The 19,262-nt window shown below is 41.0% G+C and overlaps 1 protein-coding gene and 1 long non-coding RNA gene across 3 annotated transcripts; one reads left to right on the forward strand and one right to left on the reverse strand.

The window, feature by feature from the left end:
• Positions 1–278: 278 nt before the first annotated feature.
• LOC109242203 lies at positions 279–2,124 on the reverse strand. The gene is made up of 5 exons (XM_019409060.1): positions 1,420–2,124; positions 1,043–1,300; positions 871–948; positions 668–796; positions 279–584 (listed from the first exon to the last, which is right to left on the reverse strand). Exons 1-5 carry the CDS (start codon positions 2,122–2,124, stop codon positions 279–281), a joined length of 1,476 nt encoding a protein of 491 aa, XP_019264605.1.
• A 1,435-nt stretch (positions 2,125–3,559) lies between these two features.
• LOC109242209 lies at positions 3,560–4,994 on the forward strand. Of its 2 annotated transcripts, XR_002070368.1 has the most exons (3): positions 3,560–3,661; positions 4,135–4,245; positions 4,624–4,994. It is a non-coding gene; the product is annotated as an uncharacterized LOC109242209 (long non-coding RNA). The 2 variants fall into 2 exon arrangements; XR_002070367.1 differs by lacking the exon at positions 3,560–3,661 and having other exon boundaries at positions 3,837–4,245.
• The last annotated feature ends 14,268 nt before the right edge of the window (positions 4,995–19,262 follow it).

Genomic DNA, 19,262 nt, shown 5'->3' on the forward strand with positions numbered 1-19,262 from the left:
AAAGAGCTGTTAACACCAGTTCCGATTTTGCTTTGAAAAGGATGCTTAATAGCATAAATTTGCTTTTTTGCTTTCGCTGCAACAACACCAGTACTGGAACCTGAATCAAACACAGTAATGAACGGAGACTGCACGGCCTTTGCAGGACATCTCTTTCTTTTTTCCATTTGCGGCGATACTTCAGGAAGTAATTCAGTATTGTACAGAACCATCTCCCCTGCCGCGTCATCAACACTTGCAGTCGCACAAACAGCACCAGTCCGAGATTCAGGAACCTTTTATTTCTCAGATTCTTCCTCCGTCTCCCTTGGCGCCGCATCAACACTTGCAGTCGCACAAACATCACCAGTCTGGGATTCAACAACCTTTTGTTTCTCAGATTCTTCCTCCGTCTCCCCTGCCACCGCATCTGCAATCTCACCAATACCGCCAGCATGTGCTACATCTGGTGTGAAAGTTACGTTAGCAACAAATATGTCAACTTTCACACCAGAAGGTCCTTCCATAGCATTGACACCTAACTGATCTGCTACATTAGTTTCTCTTTGAGAATGTGGAACATCTTTGCATTCACTTCCACCAACCTATTTTTTTAAAAAAGAATCGAATTATCAAAAACAACAAAGAAAAGAAAAGGGAAAAGTACAGAATGCACAACTAAACACACCTGACAACCATCCATTTCAACATCTTCATTGCCACCAAACTCCATATTGCTCACAAAATCATTATTGTCTTGACGACCACTGGTGTCTTCCTCTGGATGTGCACCATAATTGACTTCGCTTGCACCAAGCTATTTTTAAAAAAAGGATATAGTAAGTTAACTAAAAAATAAAAAGAAATGCACAACGAAAAAGAAACACATACCTTGGAATTTATCAACTCAAACACCTCCTTGAATTTATCAGAAACATATTCCATGAAGGAATTTAACTGCTTATGGAGCTACAAGATGAAACAATTAAAAAAGATAATAGACTTTGAATATACAATTTGAAAAATAATTTCAATAAAATATATAAAAAAGACCAATACATACTTGCTTCACATCAGCTTTCAACTTCTGCAACTCACGGTCATAATCAACAGGTTGGACGCCTGTCACATTTTTTGGAGCCTTTTTTGGTGGGACAGGCTCCTTAATGTGTTTCGGGGGTGGCGAGACAAAATCATCGCTATCATCAATAGGAAGTTTTCCCCTGTTACGTGATGTAAAATATTTCTGATACTCATCGGTAACTTCAACAGGCAAAGTAAATCTTCTGAGCTCTTCAATTGTCGGAAAAATATTTTTAAACTACAAAGGTAACCAAAAGTGCTTCAGTCCTAGATGTATAAAAACTGTATGTTTGATGTATCATAATGAATTATAGTGTATTATAAATGTATATCCCATCAAGACATAAAAGATTGTACCTTATTCCCTGTGCTGTTGAAGAAACCAGTAGAGAAGTCTTCACGCGTTGGTCTGTCTGTCATTTCCCAATTCAATATGCATGGTGTATGATCTCCAACGCGAACATCAAATTTTTGATCAACTACAGTGCAACATTCATAGAACCACACCTGTAGTGCAAGAGGAAATCCACCAATCCTATAAAACTCAGACTTCCCCCTCAACCTGTCCCTCACCGACTTCATTAAAGCTCGAAACGCAATCTTACCCCATGAAAATGACACATACTCACCACTCTCGACAAGATGGAAATCACGTTTACATATAAATGTCTTCTGAGCCTGAGTGGACATTAGAAATGTGTTTATGAAATAAATGATTGCAATCTTAACTGCGTCTTCATCAGACTGCCATTTCTTCTTCTCAAAACAATCAATAAGTGAGTTCTTTGAAACAACTTCAAAACCAGAAAAATAAGTATCCACCAACCTATTGGGTCCACTGAATTTACCCTCAACAGGTTCATTACCACAACAGTTTAAACCACTTACAATACCAAATTCTCGAAGACCAAAACGTAAAACACATTCGTCATTCAATTTCACATAAAATTGGTCACACTTATCTTGAACCAACTCCCTAAACATTAAAGAACGAATAAGTTGTGCCTGGATAGCAACTCGAGGTAAATCAAGGAAATAGCCAAAACAGCTTTCCCTAAACATCCGAAGCTAGACATCAGTCAACTTTGACTGTAAAACCGATACAATGTCCACATTAGTGTATGATGACCAATGAGTAACAGGAAACGGCTCACCAACTGGAATATAGAGCTTCCAAGGCTACAAATACATGACACGAATTAAAAACAAACAAATACAAACTAAATTCAAATTTTAAAAGAAGAGTCAACAATAGAAAAAAGTATAACTGAAATTGTATATACCTTACAAACTTTGTCAGGAATTTTAACTTTTTCTGCCTTCTGAACCTTGTTTTTTTTGGTTTGACACCCAAATTCACTTCATCCTCCACGACACGTTTTCTCTTGCTCTTCTTTTACTCAATTTTTCCAACAATATCCTTTCTAGATTCTAACACTTTAACACTGTCGGAACGATTTTGACTTCGCATATTTTGTTCATCAATCGATTTCTCAACTAAAACCGGGGTTGAATGAGGAGATAAACTCATCGACCTAGTTTCTCTTCTGATGTTGCTCAATTTCTCTATTGAAACAGACTTTGAATAAGGTGATGAACTCATCGAACGAGTTTGTCTTCTCATATTGCTCTGTTTCAAAATTGAAACTAGTTTCAATGACAAATTTTTTTAAAAAAATATACGAACAAAAGGTTACAGAAATTTGTGAAGAAATTAATACAAAAACTCGACAAAAACTTACAAAATCAGTCGCAAAAGCCTAAATAAAAGCAACATCGATTCTACAAAAACACATGCAATCAGAAAAATATACAAAGTAAGAGGTTTTCTACTCCAAAATACCTGGAATCAGACGAAAATAACCGAAAATGTATCTTGTTTTGTCGTCAATTTCATCAATTTTGCTTGAATTTAGGAAAAAATCGCAGAAAGAGCGAGAGAGAGAGAGAGAGAGTGAGAGATATAGAGAAAGAGAGAGAACTCGATTTTGTATAATAACGGATACATAAAGAAACTGACATTATTTGAAACTATTTGGGCCAAAAATGACATTTGTGCCTTTATTAGTAGATATTTTGTTTTGGGCTATTTTTTGTTAGGAAAGTTTGTAGAGTGACATAGTTGGTAATTTTCCTTTATTAAAATTGTAAAAGGTTAAATCCTTAATCCGCCTATGAAGGTAGGTCCAATGAATCGGGCAGGACTAAATTTTTTCCACTAAATCTAGAATTGAAGCTTTCAACATGACAACTTATTGGGTCTAATATTCAAGATACAATTCTCCAATACGAAATACATAAACAACATGGACTAAATTATAATACCAACAAATATTTGGGACCCTTTAATGTGAAAATGTTTGTTGAAAAAGGAAGGGGAATTTCTGAGAACTCTCGGACTAAATTGTAAAAACTACAACAAACAGGGACGATAACGTGAAAATACATGTTGGAGAAAAAAAAGGAATTTCTGCGGCTTCTCGATTCTTCCAAGTCTTCTCCTTTCCACTTATAAATAATCAGGGGATCCCACACCATATATGCTATCAAAAACCTTGTGTCCAAATTTCTACGTAACCCCATCTCCACCTTCAATCTGGTAAGCTTTCTTTTTCTCAGAAAGCCTGGGTTTTGATTTTTTTTTTCTAAATGATTCGATCATTCTTTTGATAATTTTGCATATTTGTTTATGTTTTGGTTCCAGGTTCTTGTTCAGAGCAATTTATTGTTAGATCTTTGTTTGGCTGTTCCAGAATCGAGAATGAGTCATATCCTTACGATATGTTCCTTTTCTCTGATTTCAGATCACGCTAATATCGATCCGATTCTTTGTTTTAATGAACAAGATTCTATTATCTTCTATTTGATTGCCGAGAAATTGAGAAAAATTATCCAAAATTAAAGTTTTTTCATTTAATTTTGTTTAAATTGAGAATCCCCTTTTGGAGATATATCCTCAATTGGCTCTGTATCCAAATAATTGGTTTAGTTAGGAGCTAAAGATTGAATTTTTGTGGCTCAAAGAATGGCATTTTTGTTTCTGATTGTTGTCTGTTTTGGACTTAACTCAAGCTAACGCGGAAATCAGAGAGATAGAGATCGTGAAAGGGCACAAGCCAGGGCAGGTAGCAAACCCAAACAGCCCAAAGGTGATGGATTAACCCCTGAACAAAGACGAGAAAGGTTCTTTCTTTCCTCCAAAACAACCCTCAATTTCATTATGTTTAATTGAGAGCTCAAAGAAAACTTACATGGTAAATATTAAAAATTAATCATAATATAATGTTTTGATGAAACTTTTAAAATTAATAATAATGGTTTTAAGTGTTTGTTGGAGTATGTAATATGAAGTTTAAAAGTCAATAGTCTTTAAAAATGATTTTCCGCCATATATGAGACCAGTTTTTCTCCTTGTAAAAAAATGTTTTCCTGGAAAAATATTTTGTAGAAAATTAACTTCCTCGAATATATTGAAAAATAATTTCCGTCCTACCAGACAAACTCTAGCTGTTTTAATCCATTGTAGCTAACGTGGGGTATTCTTGTTTATGATTTGAACAGAGACGCGAAGGCACTTCAAGAAAAAGCAGCAAGGAAAGCGGCACAGGCTGCTGGTGGTGGAAATAACCAATCTGATAGTAAACTAATTAAGAAGAAATAGTAGAATTTAGCAAGGAAAGTTGTGTTGTTGATACAGTAGTAGGTATAAGGGAATCTTGTGGATGAATCAGGCGTGGGTTCTGGATATTGGAGGTCATTGTTGTTCATTTCACTGCAAAGTGTTTGAAATATTTGCTTCCATTTGTTCATGTCATTTGTTAAGTGTTTGAAATATTCTACTTTATGTTTGGCATGTATGGTCCTTAGCACACGACTTTTATTTGTATCAACTTGATTCCTGGATATTTTCAACACAATGTTGTTATGGTCAAGTCTCACTGGCTGACATAAATTTATGTCGTGTCTCCAGTTGTGATGTTAAGTGCAGGCTCGGATTTAAGCTTAACAATAGTTCTGCCCTCGACCGGACCCTCGATTCGGAGCCAAATGTGTATGAAGAACAGTGATCAAAACTATAATTTTTCAATAGCTAGAAAGCAAAGAAATAAGTTTGTATTGGCTTGATATGCATGTTACAATGTGTCTATTGAATAGAAAACTTTCCCTTTATATAGGAGGGGAATTTTACCTTTAGTACAACTCTAAAAAAAGGTAAAAATCCTCTTTGTACATTAATTACTGATACGCTACTGACATCGGGTGAGATCGATGCCGTGATATCCGGTTGGGTGCAGATATCACAGCCCTCTGTTAGTCGTATGCAACCGTGTGTAGCACTTTTCGAGGTCTTGGAGCTCGTACCAGATTCGAGGTTGTTGTCTTGTTGGGTCCGGTGGCAAGAACTCTGTTCGGGCCTTAGTACGAGAAGTTTCTAGCATCGATTCCTATTTTATGTAGTTATGTCCTCGCTTCGTTTTTACCCACCAGGAAATCGGGGTGCTCATTAGCCCTAGTTTTACCCGAATAAAATAGCCCCCTCGTTTCCTAGAGAGTTTGCCGAAACGATGGAAAATGATAGATGGACCCCGGTTCCTTCCTTTGCATGTTGCAACTGAGATGGCGAATAAGACGAAACGTCCCATCAGTCGCATCGTCCTAACTTCGGATACGTGTCGTTCAACGGCTGGTTGCCTTTGAATGTGAAAGCCGCAAATTTCCTCCTATAAAAGCTTGGCCCCTTGTATTTTTTCTACTTTCCGATCCAAACTTCCACCTTCGAATCTATTAGCAATTGTCAAGTTTTTCAAACCTTTATACTTTCATCTTTGGTCTTCAAATCTTCATAGTTGTTATTAGGTTTCTACCCAGATCTTTTGTATTATTTTCTTCATTCTCCATACTTGTTCTTTGAACTTTAAAATTTTCTCAGATATTAATGGATAAAATTTCCAAATCATTTTCTCAATAGACTGCCTCTTCATCTTCCCACCAGGTCAAATATACCGAGGTGGCCGCTTCCGAGGCAGCTGTGCCCGAAGTGGCTGCTCCCGAGGTGGCGGCTCCTGAGGCAACTTCCGCCGAGGCCGCCCCGAGCCCCCCATGAAAAGCTTTATACCAGGGGGTTGCTCAATTGCAGAAGACTTCAAAGTCGAGAAGGCCTCATCCAAACAGGACCGGGGTGAAGGAGCATGGAGATACATATGCTCCATTATTGAAGATGTCTGTCTCGTAGTCTGAGAGGAAAGTAAATGGGAAAGCAAGGACGTAGTAGTCCCCAGGCTCAAGGATGATATTACTACCCACGTGGAGGGGTACTTAAGTGTTTACACTTACCCTTCATGTAGGGCCAGGTAGACCCAGTAATTTTGGCCTTCTGTAAGAGGTATGAGGTATGCCTCGGGAAAATCCACCCATCTCTTTGGAGGATTGTGATCCTCCTGTGTTATTTCGTGAACCACACCGAATCTTCTTGGTTCACCCTCGACCATCTACTACGTTAATACAGTCCCCGAATTTTCAAGGGGACTAATCAAGCTCACTGGCTGCCCCCTTTTTGAGCATTCGGACCGCGGCTGGCAAGGGCGTTTTGTTTGGGTAAAAATCGAGGATCTGATACCTCCTGAATTCCTACTGTTCCCCAAGAAGTGGAATGCATCTCGGAAGTGCAACCTTTCCTTAAGTGTCAATTTTTCTTTATTTCCTTTCTAATCATTAAGACTTGTGGTTGTGCAGCTTTTGCCTGGTTTTGTAATACGGTCTCCCGACTCAAGGAGTGGATCGAAGGCATCTATAATAAGATGTCATGCTTCGAGCGCTCATGACGCAAGCTTTCGAAGGGCCGATGGAAGGCCCGTTCTCATGGTAAGGTTCTCCCCCGAATAGCTATTACTATGCACTTAACTTACATAACACTAACCTCTTTTCTTTCTTTCGTAGGTTTGCCTAAGACCACTGAACTTAGGCCTTTGGAAGGGGATGAGGATATGTACCTGTCCATTGATCCCTCCGTTATGGGGCAGCCCGGGGCTGCCACGGGGGATAAGAAGAAGAGGAAAAAAAAAGTCTTCGGGCTCCCCGAGTCCCAAGGTGAAGCCAAAGAAGAGGGCGGTTTCCTAGGCTCATAAGCCCAAGAAGAGCACCAACTCCCGGGTGCCGGATTCTGACTCACTTCTTCGGCTCAGGGATGAGTCTGATGAAGACGAATTTTTTGTTTCTCACGGGTCGACCTTTCTCGGGGAGCAAGCCGTAACCGAGGTGAAGAACCATGAGGTCGAGCTCCTTCCAGTCCGAGAAGCCGGGGTTGAGATGGAGGCTGCGACCTCTCTAGAAACTGCTCCTGCCTTAAAGGAGGCTACTGGTGTGATTGACATCGTTGAGATGCCCTCCTACACCAATTTTATGCTGGAAGAGGCCCAAGCAGGCAAAGAGAAATCAAGTGAAGGAGCACAAGGTGCAGAGGACCCTCTCCACTCCCTCTTCGACGGTATGGATATGTCAACACTAGAGGACTCCTCCAGGTTGGGCCACCTGGAGATACCAAATGAGGACGTGCCTTCGAGAGCTGGTGGGCCGAGCATGATCCCACTCGATTAGTGAAGCAATTTACCGCGCCGAGCGCGGACTCGCAAGAGGACGTCACTCTCACGGTCCCGGAGGATGCCCGGATTCTATCCGCTCCATAGGCATGTCCAGTTACCTCCGATTTATGGTAACCAAGGAGGACTAGGCAAAGATGAACGAGGTAGGCATGTCGAGCCTCTTTAATGAGGCACAACAGACATTGAACCGGGTAAGGCTCTAACACCTTCTAGGACCCCTTATGAATTACTTAACATTTTCCTTTGATGTTTCTTAATTAATTCCTTTTCTTTACAGGCCTCAATGCTCCACCGCGAGAGTTTTATCTGGTACCTTGCCAGATTGAGTTTGAGCTCAAGGATCACGCCTGAAAAAAGGACATGGTACAAGCTCCTCAGTGAGCAACAAGACGGAGCCGTCAAGGACCTTCAGGCCGAGTTGGACAGGGCTCAGAAGGAAGCTTTGACCCTGAGGCAAGAACATGCCGACTTGGTAGAAAAGGTAAAGGTCTTTGAAGTTAAAAATGAAGAGCTAGTTATGGTGACCAACGACAAAACCTCGCAGGTCCAGCAAATGATCGACCAAATCGACCAACTCCGAGTCGAGATAAACGAGGTCCAAGCCATGGCTGATGAGTGTAAAAGCAAAATGGACATGCTGGCTTCGAAGAAGGAAACCGCCAAGGAGAAACTGGCATCGGTAGAGATCCAACTTCGAGTGGCGAAGGAGAAAGCTGACAAGCGGTCCCAGCTGAATGACGATCTCCGAGCACAACTGAGCTCGGCTGTCGCAGAGTGACACCCTCGGTAGAGAATACAAGGAAATGAAGTCCAAGTTGGATACAACCTCCTTCGATGTCGATGAAATGATGTCCAAATATAAGGCTGATGTAGAAGCAGCCAAGGCCCCCCTGCAGGAAAAGGCCAAATATATGAAATGATTATCCCGAAGAGAGACCCTCGAAGAGATCCACGCTCGAGGTTTTGACCTGTCTGCTAATATTGAGGAAGCCAAAAGATCTGAAGCCGAGGCGAGGAACCTGTATGAGCCTGAAGGTGCCGAGGGCTCGGATGGTTCTGACGGCTCATGTGACGAGTCGGGCACTGGTGAAGATTAGACATAAATGCCTTAGTACTTTTTTAGTTTTGACTTATGTACATTTTTTGTTTATTTTGAGGCCAGTTTTATTGGGCCTTTGTAAGTATATCCCAGAATATATAAACTTTTCCCATTATGGCAATTTCGAGTCCTTACATTTTTCAGCATCTTTTCATAATTACTATCCTTGCAACGTTTCTAATGCCTAGCATAAATTTAGATGTAGTTATAGGGTGTTCATTTTTCAGTGGTTCGAATGGAGCCCACTTCGATACAACTTTGTTTGTTTGAGTTTTTGAAAACTCGGTGTGACCGGAAGTTTTTCCAAGATGCTTAACTGATCTTAGACAATGCTTTTGCCGAGGGTAACCTTCTAACAAGTTTTGAATTTTATAAAGGCCTTACTTTTGATTACGAGCTTCGGGTGTCTCCGAGCTATTTTTTGGGAGGCCGTAGCCTTTTGTTTTTGGGTGACGCCAATAGGTTTGGTGCTCCCGGAATTTGGTAGCCTGGTTCATCCAAACTTTTTTCGGATGATAGTCCCTGAGTAGGGGTAGCCCTTGGGCTCAATAGTCCCCGAATAGGGGTAGCCGTGGGCTCATAGGATCTGGATTTTAAGAGGCAAGAAAAATGTGTAATAGCAAGGCAGGACTTTCTTTCATTTCATTGTATAAAGTACATGATAACTATTCATGTCATGGATAAGGTGGGCTACGTGGGCACGATTCTTACGACCGTTTGGACCTTACCATGTATTCTAACAACCAAGCCTTAACTACTCAAGTAGGAAGTGTCCTTCTTTCCTTGCTAAGAACCATAAGCCAAGGGTGATGACCCCCAGTATTCGAGGTCGAGCTTGAGAGGGCTTGGATACTATTGATGCGCCCATTGATTCCGGTTTGACACCGGCCTTCGAACCTAAGTTAGCACAATTTACTGTTGCCTCGTTAAATACCTTGCTGAAAAACTCATTTTGGGACAAAATCGGTTCAAGGGAAAGAGTGCAACGCGCGCTTTCAGACCTAATAGTCACATTCTCCCTTGGCCATTGCTTGCAAGTGTTAGTATGATTCAAAATATTATTAAAGAGTAATTGAGATCGTACCTTAGCAATAGTACCGCTTTAAGTGAGCTACATTCCAGTTGTTCAGTAGTTGCACATTGTTTCCTGCTTTGAGCTTGTATGAGCCTTTGCCGGTAATTACAACGACTCGATACGGTCCTTCTTTGGTCCCAGCTTCCCCTTGTTCGGGTCCTGGGTGTGTAATGTTACTTTCCTCAACACCAAGTCCCTGATCTTTAAGTGTCGGAGGTTGGCTCTTCGATTGTAGTATCTTTCTATCCACTGTTTTTGGGCGGCCAACCGGACTAGGGCAACCTCACGTCTTTCATCCAATAGTTCCAGGCTCGTGACCATGGCCTCGCCATTCGACTCTTTGGTCGTATATTGGAATTTGAGGCTCTGTTCTCCCACCTTGACTGGTATTAAGGCTTCGACACCCAATGAGAACAGGGTGGCCCCGGTACTAGATTTCGAGGTCGTACGGTACGCCCACACGACTTCGGGCAGGATTGCATTCCATTTCTCTTTGGAATCGGTCAACCTCTTTTTCAGGTTTTGGAGAATGGTCTTGTTCATAGATTCTTCCACTTGGGTGGTAAGGTGTTGATAGTATTTTCTTAATCTTGTGATCTTCGAAGAACTTATTTACCTTGCTGCCGACGAGCTGTTTCCCATTATCGCATACGATCTCGGGCGGTATCCCGAATTGGCATATTATGTGCTCCCAAATAAAGTCAATGACTTCTTTTTCCCAGACTTTCTCGAACGTTTGAGCTTCGACCCATTTAGAAAAATAATCGATCATGAATAGTATGAATTAAGCCTTACGAGGTGCCCACGGCAGGGGACCGACGATGTCCATTCCCCATTTTATGAATGGCCATAGGGACAAAACCAAATGGAGTAGCTCTCTCGGTTGATGGACCATTGGTGCATGTCTCTAGCAGCCATCGCTTCTTCGTACAAAGTCCTTCGTGTCTTTCTCCATTTCGATCCAGTAAGAGCCAGCCCTGATTAATTTCCGAACAAAAGATTCCGCTCCCGAATGGTTTCCGCAAGTGCCTTCATGAACTTCTCTCAAGACATATTCGGTATCTCCTGGCCGCAAGCATATGACAAGTGGACCATCGAACATTCCTATGAGTAGATTCCCTTCGAAAACGCTAAACCTAGCAGCCTTCGTATGTAGAGCTCTCGATTCTTTAGGATCCAAGGGCAATTACCCAGTCTTCAAGTAATATATGTACTTGTTTCTCCAATCCTAAGTTAAACTCGTGGAGTTTACTTCGGCGTGACCTTCTTCTATCATCGACTTCATGAGTTGTACTACTGTCCCCGAGCTGAACTCATCGTCATCAATCGAGGACCCCAAGTTAGCTAGAGCATTGACCTCGCTGTTCTGATCTCGGGGCGCATGATGTAGGGTCCATTCCTTGAAATGACGCAACATCACCTGTAACTTGTCTAGATACCATCGCATTCACTCTTCTTTTACCTCAAACGTCCCATTGACTTGATTTATCACGAGCAGGGAATAACATTTAGCTTCAATCACCTCAGCCCCAAGGCCTTTAGCCAATTCGAGACCTGCAATTATGGACTCATACTCGGCCTCATTGTTAGTCAATTTTAGAGTTTTAACAGACTGCCTATCTATGTTGCCTGTAGGTGGCGTCAATATAATGCCGAGCCCAGACCTCTTTGCATTCGAAGCACCATCCATAAAGAGGGTCCAAACTCCCGAGGTAATCCCCGAGGTTAATAGTAATTCCCTTTTGACTTCGGGTATAAGGACCGGCGTAAAGTCGGCCACGAAGTCTGCCAAAATTTGTGATTTGATGGCGGTTCGGGGTCGATGCTCGATATTGTACAAGTGATCTCGACGGCCCATGAGCTCGAGCTTGTGCATGATGTTCCTCAGTGGGTAAGAGGTTACGACACATATGGGGTGACATTGAAAGTATGATTTTAACTTCCTAGAGGCGCTTACCAAAGCTAGCGCTAATTTTTTCCTGGTGACGATACCTTATTTCGGCCTCGTCTAAAGTTCTACTGACATAGTAAATAGGAAATTGCGTACCTTCCTCTTCCCGGACTAAAACTCCACTTACCGCCACCTCGGACACCGCTAAGTAAAGGTACAATTAATTATTCGCCTTCGGAGTGCAGAGCAAAGGCAGAGTCGAAAGCTATCATTTGAGTTCTCCAGAGCACGTTAGCATTCTAGGGTCCAGGAAATGTTATTCTTCTTTCTCAACAGTGAGAAAAACTGATGGCTTTTGTCAGAGGACCTCGATATGAACCGGTCCAGGGTGGCTATATGCACGGTCAGCCTCTGAACGGCCTTGACGTTGTCCACCACGGTGATGTCTTCTATGGCCTTGATCTTGTCAGGATTAATCTCGATTCCCCGATTGGGTACCATGAATCCGAGGAACTTTCCCGATTCGACCCTGAATGCGCACTTCTCCGGGTTTAGTTTCTTATTGTATTTTTTGAATATGTCGAAGGTTCCTACAAATATTTCAAATGGTCCTCTACTCGCAGGGACTTAACTAACATGTCGCCAATATAAACTTCCATTGATTTACCTATCTGTTCTTTGAACATCCGATTTACTATGCGTTGATAGGTGGCACCGACGTTCTTTAATCCAAATGGCATTACATTATAACAGTAGGTGCCAAATTTAGTGATAAAGGACATCTTTTCTTGGCCGCCCGGGTCCATCCAAATTTGGTCATACCCGGAATAGGCATCGAGAAAGCCGAGTATATCTTGTGCTCGGCCGTCGTGTCAAGCATCCGATCGATGTTAGGCAAAGGAAAAGAATCCTTAGGGCATGCCTTGTTCAAGTCTTTGTAATCTACACACATTCTTAGCTTATTTCCTTTTTTAGGTACTACCACTATGTTAGCTAGCCAATCTGGGTATTTGACTTCCCGAATGGATCCTATTTTAAGGAGTTTGGATACCTTGTCCTTGATGAATGCATGCTTGACCTCGGACTGAGGTTTCCTCTGCTGCTTAACCGGATGGAACTTTGGGTCCAAACTCAACTTATGAGTGGTTATCTCTGATGGGATCCCTGTCATATCAAGATGGGACCAGTCAAAACAAGATATGTTAGTTTTAAGGAAATTTATGAGTTCTTTCCTGAGCTCGGGGGTTAACCTCGTGCCTAGTTATAACTTTCGATCTGGTAGGTGTTCGATCAATATGACTTGCTCCAACTCGTCGACCGTTGATTTGGTGGCGTCAGTATCATCAAGAGCTATAATCATCCTCCTCGTCAACTCCTCGTTCCTCCGGCCCAACCGGGATCGGCATCAGTGGTTGCTATTTGACTTCGGCCTTTCTAGCCGGCTTTGTGTTCCTTATTGTCGGACGATGTGTACCCGGATTACTTCATCGACTGCAAACATTTCCTTTGCTGCCAGCTGCTCTCCGTATACCGTCTTGACTCCCCCCGGAGTAGGGAGCTTTAACGCCTGGTGTAAGGTCAAATAGAGCGTTGTATCTCATGTCCCCTTCGATTAAATAGAACTTTGTTTCCTGGATGGTCCCGACGGTGTTCACGGGTAGGGTTATCTCCCCTTTAGTGGTTTCGTATGCCATATTGAATCCGTTCAACACCCGGATTTCTAGTACTATTTGATCTTGTAACCCCAACTGCTCTACAACCCTCGATCTGATGATGTTGGCCAAGCTACCTGGATCAATCAACACACGTTTAACTCGAGACTTATTGATAAGTACGAAAATTACTAGTGCATCATTATGAGGTTGTACGATGCCCTCGGCGTCCTCGTCGCTGAACGAAATGGTTGCCTCCGGGATATAATATCGGGTGTGTTTCTCCCTCGTGATAGACGCCTTAGTGCGTTTTATCATCGACCCCTCCAATGATCATGTGGATGATATGTTGAGGTTCCTTCTGTTCGGTCTATTTGTTGGTGTCCCTGCTTCTAAAGTGGTTTTTGGCTCGATCACTCAGAAATTCTCGTAGATGCCCGTTATTGAACAATCGGGCAACTTATTCTCTCAAAGTCCGACAAGCTTCGGTCTTGTGGCCATGAGTGCCGTGATACTTACACATCAAATTAGGGTCTCTTTAGGTAGGGTCGTATTGCATTGGTCGAGGCCACCTAGTATCCTTGATGCGCCCGATGGATGATACGATATTGGCAACATCGATGTTGAAGTTATATTCTGATAATCTCGATGCCTCCCTGGCCTCGAGTGGCCTGTCCAAACCATTTTTGCCCATCAGGCCCCGGCTATTCAGGCCTCGATCGCTCATTGTTTTGTTCCTTGCAGGGTGGCACCCGGACCTGTTACCCCTTTGATCTCCATTGTACTATTGATACCGGTCTCTGGTCGATCTTGTTTCCTGATCGATGACCTTCTTAGACCTGTCTTCGGTCCTGATGGGATAAACAGATCCAGAAGGGGCCCCGAGCTGGTCATCTTCGACTCTAATGTTTGACTGGTACCTATTGTGGACGTTAGCCCAAGTTACCGCTGGATACTCTACTATATTTTGTTTTAGCTACTGTGAAGCCAAGGCTTTGGGGATTAAGTCCTTGAGTGAATGCTTGAACGGCCTAATCGTCCGCAACAAGAGGTAAATCCATCCGTTCCATTTGAAATCTTGACACGAACTCCCTGAGCATCTCGTTGTCCATTTGCTTAACCTTGAAAAGATCGAATCAATGGAATTTGGGGGCAAGTTGTGGTACCACAAGTTGTGGTACAATATCTTTGCTTCTTTCGACAGATTTTTCCCGAATTGTTTTAATAACATTGACTCAATCTCGTTATCTTCCAAGTCATTACCCTTGATGGCGCATGTGTAGGAGGTTACATGCTTATTTGGATCCCTGGTTCCATTATATTTCGGAATATCGGGCATACGGAACTTCTTTGGGATTGGCTTCGGTGCCGCGCTCGAAGGAAAAGGCTTTTGTACAAATTTCTTGGAGTCCAGGCCTTTCATACCGGAGGTGCTCATGAGATTTGATCGACTCGGGAATTATATGTGTCTACCTTTTTATCGTGTGCCTCAATTTTCTTTTCACCTGATTCCACCCGTTTTGTTAATGCTTCAAGCATCTTCATTACTCGGGGATGACACCGGTTTTAGTTCCAACCGCCCTTTCGGTGATCTGCTCATTTCTTCGGGTGTTTTCCTGGGATGGTTCGGGCTCAACTCTGCTGGGGGCGCAAGTCCGGTTTTGCAGCTGCGCTATCACTGTCTGCTGGGCTTGCAACATTTCGATGATCACTTGTAGACTGACCCCGTCGCCTTCGCCTTCGGGTGCTCTTTGAGCCGTTGGTCGGGCTCCTCTACGAACGCTGTTCTCGGGGTCGGAAGGCAGGTTGGCGCCGATGGCCACTTGCGAGTTAGCATCGACTGAGTCTGCAATGGGGACTCCATTGGGATCAACAGGGGGTACCTCCTTGCTGGGCACCATATTGTTATTTTTCGCCATGACGACCGGACTCAGCATCAATGTTCAGGTGAATAGACTGGGAATTTGACATTTTTAAGCTATCCTGAATTTGAAACCTTAAAGAACAAGCGTAAAATAGAGTGTGTTATGGATATTTATATCAGACCACCACTATTATCCTTAGCCCTACGGTGGGCGCCAAACTATTTACTCTTAAAATGGATAACAATTGAACTTGTATGCGATTTTAAGGATATGTGGATTAATTCACCACAAGTAATCAAGAATATTAGATAAATGAATCATAGATAAAATAAATAACTAAACCGGTTGTGATGTTAAGTTAAGGCTCGGATTTAAGCTTAACAATAGTTCTGCCCTCAACCAGACCCTCAATTCGGAGCCAAATGTGTATGAAGACCAGTGATCAAAATAAGAATTTTTTATAGCTAGAAAGCAAAGAAATAAGTTTGTATTGCCTTGTGCGTGTTACAATGTGTCTTGGAATAGAAAACTTTCCCTTTATATAGTAGGGGACTTTTACCCTTGGTACAATTCTAAAAAAGGTAAAAATCATCTTTGTACATCAATTACTGATATGCTACCGACATCGGGCGAGATTCATGCCGTGATATCTGGTTGGGTGCGGGTATCATGGTCCTTTTTAAGTCGTATGCAACCGTGTGTAGCACTTTCCGAGGTCTTGGAGCTCGTATCGAATTCGAGGTTGTTGTCTTGTTTGGTCTAGTGGCAAGCACTCCGTTCGGGCCTTAGTACAAGAAGTTTCCAGCTTCGATTCCGATTCCATATAGTTATGTCCTCGCTTTTTGACCCACCGGAAAATCGGGGTGCTCATTAGCCCTGGTTTTACCCGTATACAGACACATACTGCTATACACAAATACATAGGAGTATATTTTTTGTATATGTCAAACTTACACAACTTTTCAATTTTAAATCTCCAAGTCCTCTTTCAAGTAAAGTTATTTGCTTTCTTTATATCTTGTGTAAACTCTGTAAATATATAAAGAAACGTAAATCCCGTCGATTTAAATAGTATTGACAGTATAAAGATTTAAATAACACTGACACTCAGCAGTTGTCCTTGATGTTTAGGCTGAATTCTGATTGACTAATTAAAATTAGTAAGATATTCAGAAAGAGAGTGTTAATTAGTATGCAACATGAATAAAAGTGCTTGCTGTCAACTCCCTGTGAAGAAAGCTCCTTGCCTATACTCCTTTTTTCACACGTCCGTGATCTTTTCCTGTATGAACGTAATTTGAATATGACATATAAATCATTAGATAGCAATTAGCATAAAGTGCTAACAGAAGATAAGATATTTGGAATAGAACATGACTACTATGTTATCAACTTAGGATGCATAAAATCGAATCGGTCTGTGCACCTCCAAATAGGAGCAATGAATATAGTTTTTGAAGTGATACAATATCAATCAGGAAGAGTCAAGGACAGTAATCAGCAAAGATATCGATTCATTGCCTTCAAGGTTTAGCAATCACCACCACCATGATAGATTAGCAATAGAACAACTACATCCATTCAACTCAACTTTGTCTAGATATCAAATAAGCTTCCGGCATAATCAGAAGCAAAAAGGAATTAGAAAAACATTTCAAAGCAATGATCTTATACTGACAAATTACTCATAGCCAAAGTAATTACAAACATGTAGTATGCCTGAAGCAGATAAAAGAGACTACCAAGGACAAAGATAATAAATTTGTCCACCGGGTGTTCGCTAGATGATTTTGCTATGATATCCTTGAGCTATGATATTTGAGTCCAACCATTAAGGTTCAACTTATTCATATTCATGTGGAATTGACTCCCAAACCTAAAAAGAGCTCTAAATGCACGAAAATTTCCTACTTTTAAGTTTTCTATTTCTACTTTCTGTAGATATCTGTTATGTTAAATAAGGAAGAATCAAATATATAAAATATAATTAATTTTGAAGTCCTAAAAGTTAGGAAAATAACTTACATTACTTTTTATCTATATGTAATACGTTTTTAAAAGGTAAAAACGACGAACGATATTTTACTAAGGGCCTTCGTGCTTTTAATATAGTATATATATAGATAGATATAGATATAGAATAGATATGGATATAGATAGATAGATAGATGGATAGATCGATATAGATATAGAGAAAGATGATTTTTAAAACATGGGTGCACCACTAAAAAAATAAAAAAAAAATAAAAGTATTACGTGAGAATTGATCCTAATTCACTACTAGAAATTTGGCAAAAACCGACCAAGAAAACCGGCCAACTTTGGTCGGTAAAAAAACCGGCCAAAAACCGACGTCGGTTTTTCAAAATATTTTAATTTTTAATTTTTTTTTACGAAACTGACCAACTTTGGTCAGTTTTCTTTGGCGCAAAAATGCGGGAAACTATTTTTGAGTCCCGCGAAATTTATTTTTCAAGAAACCGACCAACTTTGGTCGATTNAATACAATTAAAGAGTATAAATTAAAAAAAAGACAACTTAAAACAAAATGCACCAATGGTCTAGTGGTAGAATAGTATCCTGCCACAATACACACCCCGGTTCGATTCCCAGACGGTGAATCTTTTGATTACATAATTAAAATACCGACCAACTTTGGTCGGTTTTTTTTTGCAATATTTTTTTTGAATTTAATTTACCGACCAACGTTGGTCGATAATTTCCGACCAACTTTGGTCGGTATACTAACGCGACCACTAAAATACCGTCCAAGCGTATTTGGTCGCATTTTGGCCATAAGCGACCAAAGTTGGTCGGTTTTTTTGGTCGCTAATTACCGCATTTCTAGTAGTGGTTCCTCTAGCCAAATAATTTAGCATTCAACCAAGTGGACCATTTAACATTTTTGGAGCATGGTTGCCAGCAGGTAATATTTGACCAGTTTTGAAAAATATATACATAAAATATCTAATTTGGCGGAAAGATCATGGGTTCATGTGCCCCATACACTGGGCTATAGATTCGCCCCCGGATAGATATTATAATATATACTTATTTAACCGTTATCAAACTTATTTTGATTTTTCTAATAAACTGTATACATCTCCCCTTAAAGTTCCAAATATCGTGAATAGTCCTTCCATTAAGAATTTCAGTTATACCCTTTTCTTTTTCGCTCTCATCTCTCTCTTCCTATACCGCCTTCCTCCTATCCCTTAATTTCCAGCCAAACCAAGCAAGAAGACGCAGTCATCGTTTTTTGCTTCCCTGAATTTGGATCTATATGATTCACTCCAATGTGTACTAAACTATACAATCTTGAATAAAGTGATCTTCAGTAGGACCGGAGAGTTCTATGTTATCTTTCCTTGACACTGCGATCGAGTGGTTGGGATCAGTTATTCAGTAGGACTCTATTACCTCCCTATGTAACCTTGAATTGGTTGATCCACTCCAATGTGAAAGAATTAGTACTAATTGTGTAGCCAGGTATTGGTATTAAACCTGCCTCTATATCGTGCAAACTCCACATGAATTAATTACTACATAATATTATGTGCTTTAAATGGATAAATAAAGTCTAAGCAAAAATAATAATAATATAATATCAATCTAAAGCTGTCAATATAAGTGCAAAAATGATCAAAATAGCCCCAAGAACTAATGTCATAACGCCATGAGTTACTACAGTTCAATCAAAATATAAATGTCTGAGGTACAATATAAATATACTATCAAGATAAAAGAAATAGAAATAGATAGATAGAGGAGGTGATTCCAACTGTCACGACATCGTGATAGCACCTAACCCGCTTGCTAGGCAAGCCAACTCACAAACAATCATAATTTAAAGCAGATTTGCCAAATTTTTAACAGGACTAAGATATAATATAAAAACAAAGATAGTCTTAACACCAATAATGTAGGTGTAAATATCTGAGACATGGTCACAACTGTCTACACATCCCAAAATTTGGTGTCACAACTACCACAAGCATCTAACAAGGGTAAGAGTTCAT

This window comes from Nicotiana attenuata, unplaced genomic scaffold, assembly GCF_001879085.1.
Source record: "Nicotiana attenuata strain UT unplaced genomic scaffold, NIATTr2, whole genome shotgun sequence".
In the NCBI taxonomy this organism is placed as follows: domain Eukaryota; kingdom Viridiplantae; phylum Streptophyta; class Magnoliopsida; order Solanales; family Solanaceae; genus Nicotiana; species Nicotiana attenuata.

What these genes read in the sequence shown, in the direction of transcription:
- LOC109242203 (XM_019409060.1), bottom strand. Translation starts at nt 2,124, where the DNA reads ATGTTTAGGGAAAGCTGTTTTGGCTATTTCCTTGATTTACCTCGAGTT. An exon ending in TGAAAGCTGATGTGAAGCAA is followed by an intron (nt 949 to 1,042) that starts GTATGTATTGGT and finishes TTCATCTTGTAG; the next exon opens with CTCCATAAGCAGTTAAATTC. An exon ending in TTGAGTTGATAAATTCCAAG is followed by an intron (nt 797 to 870) that starts GTATGTGTTTCT and finishes TTTTAAAAATAG; the next exon opens with CTTGGTGCAAGCGAAGTCAA.